General features: G+C 47.7%; 1 protein-coding gene across 1 annotated transcript; it reads right to left on the bottom strand.

Moving 5' to 3' along the window:
* Positions 1-1,035: 1,035 nt before the first annotated feature.
* On the bottom strand, positions 1,036-8,422 carry LOC122364105 (facilitated trehalose transporter Tret1-like). The gene is made up of 5 exons (XM_043334178.1): positions 8,191-8,422; positions 7,122-7,286; positions 3,548-3,680; positions 2,859-3,067; positions 1,036-2,463 (listed from the first exon to the last, which is right to left on the bottom strand). The coding sequence occupies exons 2-5, from the start codon at positions 7,284-7,286 to the stop codon at positions 1,429-1,431; spliced, it is 1,542 nt and encodes a 513-aa protein (XP_043190113.1). The 5' UTR covers positions 8,191-8,422; the 3' UTR covers positions 1,036-1,428.
* Positions 8,423-12,746: the final 4,324 nt, after the last annotated feature.

Genomic DNA, 12,746 nt, shown 5'->3' with positions numbered 1-12,746 from the left:
AGTCGATCCGAATCGTCGAGCTGAACACATTTCACGCGTTTTCACCGCTATAGCACGCTTCTATCAAAAGTTATAGCAAAAAAAAACTGCTTGTGACCTTTCATGACCTGAGATGACCACAGGAGCACGCAGAGGGGTTACATGAGCATTTTCCGATTCAGTGTGTCATGTTTACCTATGAACCGATGTTTGAGAGGGTTTTGAACGACATTCGTCCAAAAGAGGTGCATCTCAATTTTCGATGTCGCAAAATTGACCCGACCTAAGGTCCCAGATATCAAAATTCCGAGATTTACATTTTATGCATACTGTTACTCATATCAATCGCTGAAGGTTTCAAAGTGATCGTTCAGTCAGTGTAGCTACAGCGAGCCTTTGAACGTTTTTGAGGTAAGGTCACTTGATGTGACCTGGTGACCTGACCTTGAACTACCCGGGTCTGAAATTTTCACACAACATGTGCGGAAATGATGTATGAACAGGTGTAATAGAAACGGCGGTTGAGCTATACGCAAAAACCTGAGAGGGGGCGAACGCCCCCCCCCCCCCCCCAGCACGGCGCGGGTTAAAATGCAATGTTTTAATATTACAAGCCGTGTGGTTCAAAGGGTGTGGTAAAACACGTTAAGCCACACGGCTGCTGACGTCACTATCATACTTATGTGAGCCCTTGGCACTGGCAGCTATGGGAAACACCTTCCAGCCCTAGGCCGGGAATTCAATAAATGTCACCTCGCTTTTTTAGCAAAAACACCTCGGGCCTAACGGCCCTCGGAGCATTCCACCAAAACCTCGGTGACAGTTATTGAATCATCCCGGTCCCGGGCAGGAATATATGTATTTTGTTGCTCGCTGCGTGGCTACTGGGAGCGTGGCGCCACGCTAATCCGTACAGAGCAATGTCGACAGTGTGTTGGTATGGGATGTGCAAAGCAACAGCCAATCAACCTGAGCACCACTTCTTCAGTGCTCCACTAGACCGTGCTAGGTAAGGCTAAACGGAATCTAAAAAGGAGCTAGGTAAAAGAAAAAATAATTATTTGAGCAATGTATTAGTCAAAATATGTTGTTAATGTGCACAAATTTAAATCTTATGTTTTGTCTCAAATACACCACTATAATCGAATATTGCCGAAATCACACCTCACTTTTTGTGAGGTGTGATTTCGTTGTGCCAACTGTGAACTGGGACTTGGAAGCATATTGTTGTAGTGGTTTTGGCAACGTCGTACAACCTGGCGCGTATATACCTACAACGTAGCACAACCTAAGGCTTAAACTACTTTTCCAGCCCTTTTCAATAAACACTGATTCAGAGTTTCACCGCGCAAACTGGGTAACAATGCATGGAGCGCAGGACACAACCGCATCGCAACCACACGATCACTCTTACGACTATAACGGCCTAAATCGAGCTAAGTTCGCTGTCTATCCCTTGCCTTTATGCTGGTGCCCGCCAAAACGCTGTGTGTAAAATGCCTCAATTGTTTCTAACCTTTTGTTCTTTGTTTCCGGAATACAGAAGATAGTTATCAGGAGACCAATGAAGCTGAAGAAGGCAAATGTGCAGAAAACTCCCCCAAGCCCGAACGCCTCCCGTATGTAGGGAAATGTCAGAACAGATATAAAGGCGCTGATGAAATGGACGAGGACTATGAAGAGTGATAGTCCCGAGCGCACACGGTTCGGGAGAAGCTCCGCGTGCACAATCCAGCCCGTGCGGGCGAATCCGAAGTCGAAGAAGACGATGTACATAAGGATAAGTGGCAGAGGCACCCACGAGATCTGCTGCCATCCAGCCCAGTCCGGCATCGCGTCTCTGCAGAATAGAAACACCGCCATGCACAGAGTAGTTGCCGCACATCCAATCCCAGAGAGCATCAGAAGCGGACGTCTGCCGAAGCGGTCACTGACGTACAACGCACTGCACACGGAGTTGAACATCCGCACACAGCCGAGCAAGATGGACGACTGGTAGGCGTCCAGTGCCGAGCCCGTTTCTCGGAAGATCACCACCATGTACGTCAGCACGGTTATGATCCCGGCCATCGTCCGGACAAAGAACAGCGCAGTGACAGTGAGGAACGGTGCCAGCACCGAGGGCTTCTTCATCTCCCTCGCCAGTTCGCGAGGTGTCAGCGCCTTCTGGCGACTCTTGCAGGATTCGGTGATGATCGCAAGGTCCCTCTCGGCCACTGCCGGGTCTCCCCGCAGCGTCAGCAGACTGCGTCGGGCGTCTTCGGGCCTCTGTTTGCCCATCAGCCAGTAGGGCGACTCAGGTACCAGCAGCATTCCCAGCGCGCTGGGCACCAGAAACACGATGAGGAAGGTGGCCGGCACCCAGCGCCACGGCAGGAGGTAGCCGACCACAAAGCAGAGGACGCTCGCGATGTTAGAGAACAGCCCTCCGAGACAGACCAGTCGTCCCCGGATCTGCGGGGACGCCATCTCGCCACGGTACACCTGAAACGATCAAACACACTCTGAGCCGCCAAGAAGGCAATGCAATAAGACTACCTACAGCACATATTTAATCATGTAGGTAAACAATAGTGAGACTAAAGACATCTGTGAATAGAGCGGCACAGCGGCAGAGCATATGACCAACGGTGTCGCAATCGGTCACAGATGTCGCCTCATGCGTCCACGGCCCACTTCGCATGTGAATGGCCCTGGCAGCATCCACTGCACTGGAATTGTGGCTGTGATGAGGACCAATCAAGTTTCAAATGGTAGGTGGCAGTGCATACAACTACAGAGTACAGCTGTAATATAATTTTACTTGGTTACTTGGTAACACATGACCAAGGGACATGGGACAATGCCGTAACGTCTAGTTAATATATTTTCTTTTTCACCTGCCCTGCGCCCAATGAGAGTCCGGTGCAGGCGCCAACCAGACAGCGTCCAATGAGAAGCATGGGGAATCCGTTAGCGAGGGCCTGCATCAGCCACCCGGCGATGGTCGGCAGGGCCTGCAGCAGCAGCACCCTCCGAGGTCCCAGGTGGTGAACCGCCGTGCCGCCCAGCGTTAGGCCCACGGTGCCGGACAGAGTGTGAGCGGTGGCTGTAACATTTGAAAATTGACAAGACACGAATGAATGTGCGGAAGCTTTGGAGTGGAATAGCATTAACATCTAACAATCATCAGTATTCGCATTGTATCCAAGTTAGGTATATCCGCGTTCTTTTGTTTTAGCTAACATCAGTAGCGGCGGAACAACTTCAATTAAGGGGGAGGGGGGGGGGGGGCACTGCCGACTTTTGGTCCCATTCTTTCCCTGCAACGCCAATAGGGCTTATGTTAAAATGCCAAAATCAAAGGGGGCACGGTGCCCCGTTGCCCTCCCCGTTCCGCCGCCTATGGCTAACATTACGCCTACGTTATTAGTTATATGCCGAATGCCGATATCATTGTAATGTGTATCCTCGGTTCATGTTTGGGCCTTATAAGCGTACCAACTATGAATTACTTTGTACCGGAATGTAGCGCATTGCTTAGTCTAGGAAGGTGATAGGTATTTGCAAATCTCTGAAGCATATTTACCAAACCAGGTGCCCTGCAGCGTCGTCAGAGTGATATCCGATTCGTTGGACATTAGCTGAGGCAGCATGGAGGCAGCGGCGCTACTGGAGCTGACCGATATGCTGATCATGGCCACCATCACCCCGGCAAACACCTGTCAGAATGTTCATCAATGTTAGTGTTGTGTCTGGTTTTCTCGCCGAATGCGACATCAGAGACACTGCTGAAGACTACCAATCTACTGTCCGACTGGCTTGGAGACAAGCGAGAGTGCCCACAGAGCACGAATCCTGCATCGTTGCGCCGTTGTTGTCACTGGGACACAAACGAGGCACATCACGAACGACACAGCACAGTTCCCTCTACGTATACAAACAAACGTCTCATCCGTCAGTACTCAACATACGTAAATAACTTTTACTTAAATTGATACACATCTACATGACAATGCTACTACCAACTGCATACCTAATTATAAACCTTTACCACCTGCACAAGCTTCCCAAGGTAAGCCTCACGACTCACGAGAAACACTCGCTGCGGACAGGTAACAAGCGACACACAGCCACCACTCATTTTACACACGACCAGTCGGGCAAGCTCGCGACGAGTGCGCTGTGCGAGACAAGCGACGTAAAGACGGAACACCAGCATGAGGGCCTACCGCTGTCGGCAACGACTCGACGACGACGCCCCGCACATCACGCTCAAAGTGTAAGGTATGCCAAACAGTGATCGAATGGTGCCTATCTCGTGCAGTTTTTAAATGTGCGAAGACGTCAGTCAGTCTGTCGACATGTATATTTATCGTCTGCCCCCTCTGTCTCGTCGGTCTGTCTGTCTGACACTGGTGGATCCAGAATGGTGGTATTGGATCCTGCGGGGGCATATCCCCTCCAATTTCCAAAAACTCATCGGATTTCGATTCCTTACGCACTGCTGTGCATTTTAAAACAAACTTTCCCTAATAAGTGATGTTTCGTTTTCATTCCCGAAAAAATTACATCGATTTCGGGGGCGCCGCAAAGGGGGGGGGGGGCGCCAAAGCATTTGCTCCAAATGCCCGCCCCCCCCCCCCCCCTCCCTTGATCCGCCAGTGATGTCTGACCGTCTTGTCTGTCTGTCTATCTCTTCCCTCTCCCTCTCCCTCTCCCGCTCTCTCCCTTCCTCTCCCAGCTCCCTCTCTACTCTATCTCCCTCTCCCCCTCTCTCTCTCTCTCTCTCTCTGCTCTCTCTACTCTATCTCTCTCCCCCTGTCTCTCTTCGCGCGCGCGCGCGGCTCTCTCTCTCTCTCTCTCTCTCTCTCTCTCTCTCTTTCTCTCTCGTGCAAAGGTACTTTCTAAGACGCCTACATTTTCATGTTCAGATCGCCAACATGAGTACAATGAACGGACAGAAATGCGGGTGTGGACCCGGGTCTGCTTCCATGTGACACCTCATGATTTATCTTTGACATGATAGGTCATTTATTGCCAGACATCATCAGAGAACTGTTAGGGTGGGCGGGTCGACGCCATCCATCGTGTCACCGTTAGATATCGCACGACTTCAATGGCAGGGGTAGGAATGCTCAGCAGCACATGCAGAGTCATCCTGACCTAAACACAATAACACACCGACATGCCGTATCTTCTGACCTACAGTGCAAGCAGTAATGTGACACTTTCTCCCTATATACCTAAAGCGACCGGGTGACTATGTGGTTGGTGAAAGCGACTACTCGACTCCATTTGGTTTTGTTCAGTTTGTTGAACAAATATAAAATGCCTATATCTACCGGGTGGCTCAGAAAAAACGTTCCGAACTTTGGAGGCCTATATATCAAATTCGAGTTCAAATAACGAGCCAAAATTTTCATCAAGTTTGCGTCATTTCTTTGCGCATTGGTATGCCAAATTATAACACTATACCATCATTTTCAAGCTGGCAATCTTGAGTTGAATTAAGCAAGACGTTTTTGCTTTTTTTGCCGATGTCAAACGAATGTGATGATTGGGTTAGACGTCCCATGTTATAAAAAAAGAATATAAAATAGAGCACGTGAATAAAACCAATATGTATGTTTTTATTTTAAATATTTTTGTCCCACTTATGTGCCAAATATTCAAATACTGAGCCAAAATGGTGCTCATGGATGCCATTCGTTTCAACACCAAATCATGTTTCGAGCAGGAGTGGCACGGTGCATGGATTACTGCTGATTACCCTCCTTTCAGTAGATCAAACAGTAAATCGACCGGATAAGGAAAACAAACTAAAGCAGACTTGTTCCTGTGCCAGAAGATCACAGAAGAGCTTATGAAAAACAACATTGCCAGCAGATGACAAAAAAACTGGTTGAAAAGCTACCTTTTCCCAGGAATGTCAGCCATGGGAACGCATTTGAGCCACAAGATGGTTAGAAAACTGGAAACTTCTTCCGATGCCACTGGCACAGAGCCATCGTGGCTGCCTGAGGGAATGTGTCATCCTGAGAACCGAGCCATCAATGAGACTAGCTGCCAGTAGAATTGTCATGGCTCTAGGCCGCGGTGCCGAGGGGTGAAAGTGACCCGTTCACTCACATTCTTTAGTAAACATAGGAGCAAAAAAGTAATTTTTACATGGCATGCTTGAGACACGAACCGTTTAAAAAGTAATTTACTGAACACCATGAAAATCACACCATTTACTGAAAATGTATGCCGCATTGACTATTCGAAGTTTCAATGTTGTATCTTTATCACTTTCTGAGACATACTGATTTAAACTTGGGAACGTTTTTTCTGGGCCACCCGGTATACTTGCTTCTAGGAAACGTGGTTATCATTCAGATAAAATATGTGTGAACCTTATAAGAATTTTGTGCTAGTTATTAAATATGTTTTCAATAAACGGAACACGTACCAGACACATCCAGTCCCCAGCATGAATAACATCTGTAAAAATACTATTAGCATTCAATCAAAATGCTGGTCGAATCAAGCAAGCTTGTCGGTCCGAAACTCAGTTGGTAAAGCAGGTCAGACTCGGCGGTGGTAAGTGCGCTGGTTCGAGCCGCTCTAGCGCTCATTATGAAAATCCTACAGGGGATATTTGCGATTGGTATAGAGTAGCCACGGCCATTGGATATTGCTTGAATGGGACGGACTGTAATTGTATAGCATGTGCGACTTTGACGAACACGATGACCTTGGGCGTCGAAGATTCAGCCCGGAATTATTGTTATTATTATTATTTCATTTATTCTCACCAACTCCAGAAACGGTGTTACAGTGAAAATAGGCACGAGTTAGGTACAGTTCACCAAAATATTCACACACATGGCTCAGAATTTTGATGTTGGTGACCTAAGGTCAGGTAAATTTTGCGACCTCTCTATTAACTTAATGGGAGAATATCGAAAGGCGCCTCTCTTGGATAGCCCATTAGGACGGTAATGGTCGCGATATCCGCAACAAGCGTTGCTTGGTCATGTGTGGTCATACGGCTTGGTTAATACGTCCAACATAACATTCGAGCTAGACATACAATCTAGCACTAGCATTACATTTTTCTCTATCATCACGTTGGACATTGAATGCAGGGATGAAGGAACTTTAAATGAAGAACCCACCTGACGCAACAGCTGACAGCCGGTTAGGCCATCGTGGTTATCCTGGGCGTCATCTTCTTTTTCAACCTCCCTCCCGGCATCTTCAGCCGAAGTGACCTCACCTTCCGCAAAAGATGTCTCCGTTGCCCGCTGCTGGCTTGGTGGACAATCCACTGAACGTGTCATCTGAAAGAGGCTCGCTTTAGCGATGGTGTTGTCTTTTCTCATATTGCCATAAACGTAATGCTGAAAGTGGATCCTCTGTAGTCTGTATTGACGTTTGGCAGTTGGCAATAGAAGCTTGGAAGACTCACTATCGACTATGCTGATGCATGAATAGGCGATTAAACATGTGGCTGACATGCTATGAAACACTGATCGCAACTCACAGTTGCGTGTGCTTCATGGTGTGCATTTGTGCCAATAGGTTTGTGCGATTGTTTTAAGTATTTTTTTACGGTCGCCGATGACCTCGAAAGTCCGGGCATCCTAAAATCACATACCTATCATCATAATTATCGAAGTTTGTTCAACATGTGGGGCGTATTTCTTCTAGCACAGACACAAACAGCAGAAATCTAGCAGCACTGACAAGTGCATGCGTTTAAAGGTTTTAATGTTACTGTGTTTGTATTGTTATTATGCCTGGTTATATAGCATTTTGACGCGGCCTCAGCTCATTTATTTTGCGATAATTTCGATGTAATGCTCTCGGTAGATTTGAAGGCATCGTTTTGTAAATTGTAAAGAACCATTGGCATCTATTGCAGCATCACAGGCGGAGCTATAACCTTGCAACAATCCCTATGTAAACGCAGCTACCGTCTGCGATACAAGCAAACCAATGTCGAACTCTTCTATCCGTTGAACGTATATTGTATCGTTTATGCTGCGAACGCTTCTTTTCTGCTAAACAACCAGGGTAAACAACTACCATAATTAATAAGAAAACATTCCTGTTCGTAACATCTCAACTCAAGACGGGGACGAAGCTCAGGCTACTAACGTCCATGCCTATCGCTACTCGTTAGCAGAAACGTGGGACGGTAACATGCCACCAACACGTGACGGAACTAAACAATAAACTCACTCTAAGACAGTCAGGGCAGGGCGGCTGATCGTCTTCCTCGGTCACAAGCCAGAAGAACGGGGCTTGTCACAATGCTCCACTAAGGACCTCTCTTCCGCACAAAGCTCCCCGCTTGGGCGCGGCTGGTGATGTGCTGCGCCCAGGGGCTACGGGTGGTCTGGCCAGTCGCCCGCGGTCACCAACCGACCAGCCGACGCCCAAAGCGCTGTCAACCTTTGAACTCGACGCAGTACTGGGATGGAAGGTACCCGTTGTCTGGCACATGGTTGCTGGTTTGTTTGCGTTTCATGGAGTGACGCAACACAGAAAGATGCACAAACTTGTTCGTCATTGGCGTATAAGTAATGGGCGAAGAACTAACGTAGCAATTACAGTTACGAGGCAAGTGGTTCGGGCAAAGCTCTGTCTGAATGCTAGTAAAATCGTACTGATAGTGCATGCTGGCGGCATATACATGATAGTAAATAGGAACACATTATAATTTACCAAAGAGCAATTTGAGCGACTCTGTGCATTGTGCAATGGATCGCCCATATGAATCAATGATCGCCTCTTGAAGCGCTGTGAGAGGTAGCTGACATCGACTCTTCACTGTCGATGCACCACGGTTTCTCTGCCACACTCTGCTGCTCATCGTTTCCCTCCTCTTCCGCCCCCTCAGAGGGCTCTCTTTTTCTGACGCGCCTAGCCAGCCGCTTCACGAGCTTCTGCGCGTCTCCGAACAACGAGAGCAGCGATACACCAAGCAGAAGACCCAGGTAACCTCCGATGTCGGCCAAAAGGTCCTCCAGTCCATATGTTACCACCATCACCATAGTGCGACGCACACGACTCAACTTGATCGACACCTTGAAGCTCTCGTTGCTGCTCTTCGTGACATCTGACAGAGTAATGTAGCTAATACGATCTTGTACACATGCCTGAGGACATCCACACCGAGCTACTGGTGTGGCGGGATTATCGTCACGACCTCTCTGATTGAAGAACTGATAGAACATCCTCCGGTATAGAAAGAAATCGGACGCCATGCAGAGAGGCTTCGCGGGAGTTTCTCCGCCGTCAAGACTGCAGTTTATCCAATTCAAGAAGCAGCTACGCTGACACTTGATGGCGTCGTAGCGTGGATCCGCCTCGCACGGTTCTCTCCACAGATTCTGCTTTATCTCGCGGTTGATGACGACTTTGACATCACGGTGAAAGGAGACGTTCCTTATGGGTAGAAACACATGAAAATTGGTGTCGAACCTCCAGAAATCGGGTTCGCTGTGAAATATAATACAAAAGCAGTAAAGCGCTGATGTATCATACCGAACCTCGGCAGCGAACTTGGCATTGCGAGGTAACCGCAGAAAGAAGTGCGACGAAGAGGGTGCCAGCGTAGCCGACATGGCACCACTGCCTGTCACGATTCGTCTCCACATGCCGTCATCTGTCGCCAGAGTCTCTTCGGTCCTCCGTTCTTCCCTCTGATCCTCAGTCATGTTGGTGGTCCCTCCAAACTCGGCTAAAGCTAAGCCGTGCGAGCGGATGAAGTTGAGAAGAGTCTGATTGGCGAACAGTTGGCTGCGTTCGTCCTCCGAACCGTCGGTCACGATCTTGCCAATCGACTTTGACAGAGGTGAGGCCGCCTGGACGGTCACGAACGGAGGTCTGAAGCCGTGATCGAGACGAGAGCGCAGCGCTGTCGGCTCCGAAAGGAAGTGAGTAATCTTCAGGGCAGTGAGGCCCACCCAGGCCACCAGCAGAGTGACGCGGACTGCGTTCAGCAGTAGCTTGGAGATGCCACACGCCTTCAGCAACATCACTTCAACCAGATCAGGTCACGGTCACCGTAAGTAGCGGTTAGGTCTTCTCTGAGTTCAGCAGCTGCCGCTGCGACCACTGACCGAGGTTCACCGTCGTTCTGTTGTCCGTGGAGCTCGCTGGAGTCCCTCCCTCACCGTCACACCCTAAGACCAACTCTGACATACTGCCCTGACCTGCTGACATGTAGCTAACCGACCTGAGCACGCAACAGCTCCGGGGACACATTACTACCGACAGGACAATACATTACTGGTGCCTTGTCGTGACCAGTGACCACCGATGAAATTCACTGAATATGGTACAAAACATGGTGCCCGTCTAGCAATGACGATAATGAACATAAAATGGAAATACAGTGGACTCCGTTTAATAAATCCACCTTGGTGAAGAGGTGTTTTGGATTTATTAAGCGGTGGCTTTATTAACCGGAGTCATTCATTTTCATCAAAAAAGCATGTATCGCAGCTGCACGTTCCGTTCTCCCGCATTACAAGCGTATAGGCTAACATTTCTATGCCTTGCTTATTGCAATGAAGTGGCCACGGTCTCCGCCACTGGCATGGGGTCACGGGGGTCCGGACCCAAAATAATTCGACTTTTGTAATGCAGCCTAATGTATGAAGGCAGGTTTTAGGGTTGGATATGCCCCCGAACCTGCGACCGTAGAGACCGTAGTGCGGGAGCATACCCCCTGAAAGGGACCAGCGCACACTGCAAAGCTGTCGCAGCGATTAAGTCAACATTAAGTCATTAAGTCAATCCACGATCACGCCCCGTAATGCCTGCTATGCCGACGAAACAGTCGAACGTGCCTGCTTTGCGGGAACATTCCTCTGAAGTGCATAGTAATTGCGCTATTGATAGCCCTGAACTCCTGTTTTTAGAACTCCAACTGCTGCAGACAGCTGCTCCTGCACGGTTCTTAAGGAGCGGGCTGGATGCCACATTTCGAATGGGGAGACGTTACTGCGGTCTTCGGAACTCCCAAGTGGCTTTATTAAGCGGAGTACGTGGATTTATTAAGCGGATTTGTTTACTATAGGTAACTATGGGGAAAATCCGTCAGCAGCTCAAGTGGCCACAATAAGCGGCTGGATTTATTATCCGTGGATTTATTGAGCGGATTCCACTGTAACGTTAAAATTGGGAGTCATAACAACTTATTAGTTAAGTAACCTTCTCAGAAATTGACATGTTACATGGCGTTGTTATCTTCTCTTTACCCAATTAACTTATATGTCTCATAAGATGCTTTAAATGACTAGTAATTAGCTAAACTACAGAAATAGGCTTCCTGTGGGAACCTCAAATGACCAAAACACGATTACCCTAATTGCGGCGAGCAGTGATGAGCGTACAAAACGTATAAAGTATAATGTTGACCTCGTTTGACGTTATAGGTACACGAAGTCATTAAAGAAAATATACCACTTCCCTCAAATTTGCTTTTTTTTTGCTATAGCCTTCTGATTTTATGCTTAAAACGATCAAAATAGAAAATGATTAATGTTTTTTTTAACTTTTTTCATGTAGGAAGAGCTATATTCCATATCAAATAGTGTTTGCCGCGGAACCTTTTTACGCGTTGACATATCATATTGCGTAGTTCAAAGCCAGCTGCATGCTGATTGGCTGACACTGAGGTGGCTGCATTCTTGGCATACTTCTATAAGTCACCACATTCCTGCGTAACTCACCCATTTTGGAACGAAAAATGGAATATCTTTGCCTAGGGTGGTCGTTGGGCCGTGAAAGCTCCTGGTTTGTGCTAGTCACAGCTCACTGCTAGTCAGTGCTAGTCTCGACGAGATCTCGCGATTGGTGGTATATTTTTTGGTCCTAGGTCAACATTTGACCTACTTATGACCGGTCAAAGGTCAAATTTTCGGAAAAATCTAACTTTTTTCAGATTTCCGCGCCGATTGCGGCAAAACGGTAAGAGATATTGACTTGAAACCTTCACTATCGTGATCCTTGATCAATTCTCTATCGTTTGGTGTGTATTTCGATGTCATAACTGACCCTGACCCAAAATGAACTACAAGAAACAACCGACAATGCCTGAAATGGATAGTGGATAGCAAATTCGAATTCAGGGCATCAAAATACCCCGAAAAGGCATACAAGTGCAAAAAGTCATTACAGGTCAACCGAGGTCACTGACCTTACCTTGACCTTTAGTAACCTTCAAAATGTCAACGGACATTGTGCCAATGTCAAATCAGCCAGTTGTGATTCTAAAACAATCCATCAGTGTGTCAGGTCAGTCGGCATTTATACCAATGTGAAGCAATCTCCAATTTAGCGTAAATCTGGCCGGAGGTTGTTCCCTTTATGACGTCATAACTCCGTGACCTGACATGACCTTGACAAAAAAAAATTACCAAAAGTTGCGCAAAGGATGCCCCAAAGGGTACTGAAAATTTGAGCAGGCTATCTGAAACGGTTCGGCGTGTAGCTAAGAAAAACCTCAGGGGGGGGGGGTTGCACCAACCCCCCCCCCCCTACATGGGCGAGGGTTAAGCTAAAAAAAAACTCCTATTCTAGATCAAAATCCCATGTTTAGAGTGATATATTTCCTTTAGGGTCATCGCAGCTTTTCGCCAATAGCTTCTGATCAAATTGAGCTAACAAGTTGGGAAAGTCACTAAATGGACTCCGAAAGACATGTCGAATCGAAGGCTATTCAGTGTGACCTCAAGCGGTCAGCTTAATGAACTGAGTGGCTTTGACCTGACCTTGACCTGTGA

This window comes from Amphibalanus amphitrite, unplaced genomic scaffold (genome assembly GCF_019059575.1).
Source record: "Amphibalanus amphitrite isolate SeventyFive unplaced genomic scaffold, NRLGWU_Aamphi_draft 000656F_arrow, whole genome shotgun sequence".
Taxonomy (NCBI): domain Eukaryota; kingdom Metazoa; phylum Arthropoda; class Thecostraca; order Balanomorpha; family Balanidae; genus Amphibalanus; species Amphibalanus amphitrite.
Note: the sequence above shows the minus strand (reverse complement) of the source record. Positions and strands in the feature narration are given on the sequence as shown.

Bases quoted from the DNA above. Each gene is read 5' to 3' on its own strand.
- LOC122364105 (XM_043334178.1), bottom strand. From the start codon at position 7,286: ATGACACGTTCAGTGGATTGTCCACCAAGCCAGCAGCGGGCAACGGAG. The intron at 3,681-7,121 runs GTGGGTTCTTCA...ACATTCTGACAG, and splicing joins GCTGTCAGCTGTTGCGTCAG to GTGTTTGCCGGGGTGATGGT. The intron at 3,068-3,547 runs GTAAATATGCTT...CAAATGTTACAG, and splicing joins GCTGCAGGGCACCTGGTTTG to CCACCGCTCACACTCTGTCC.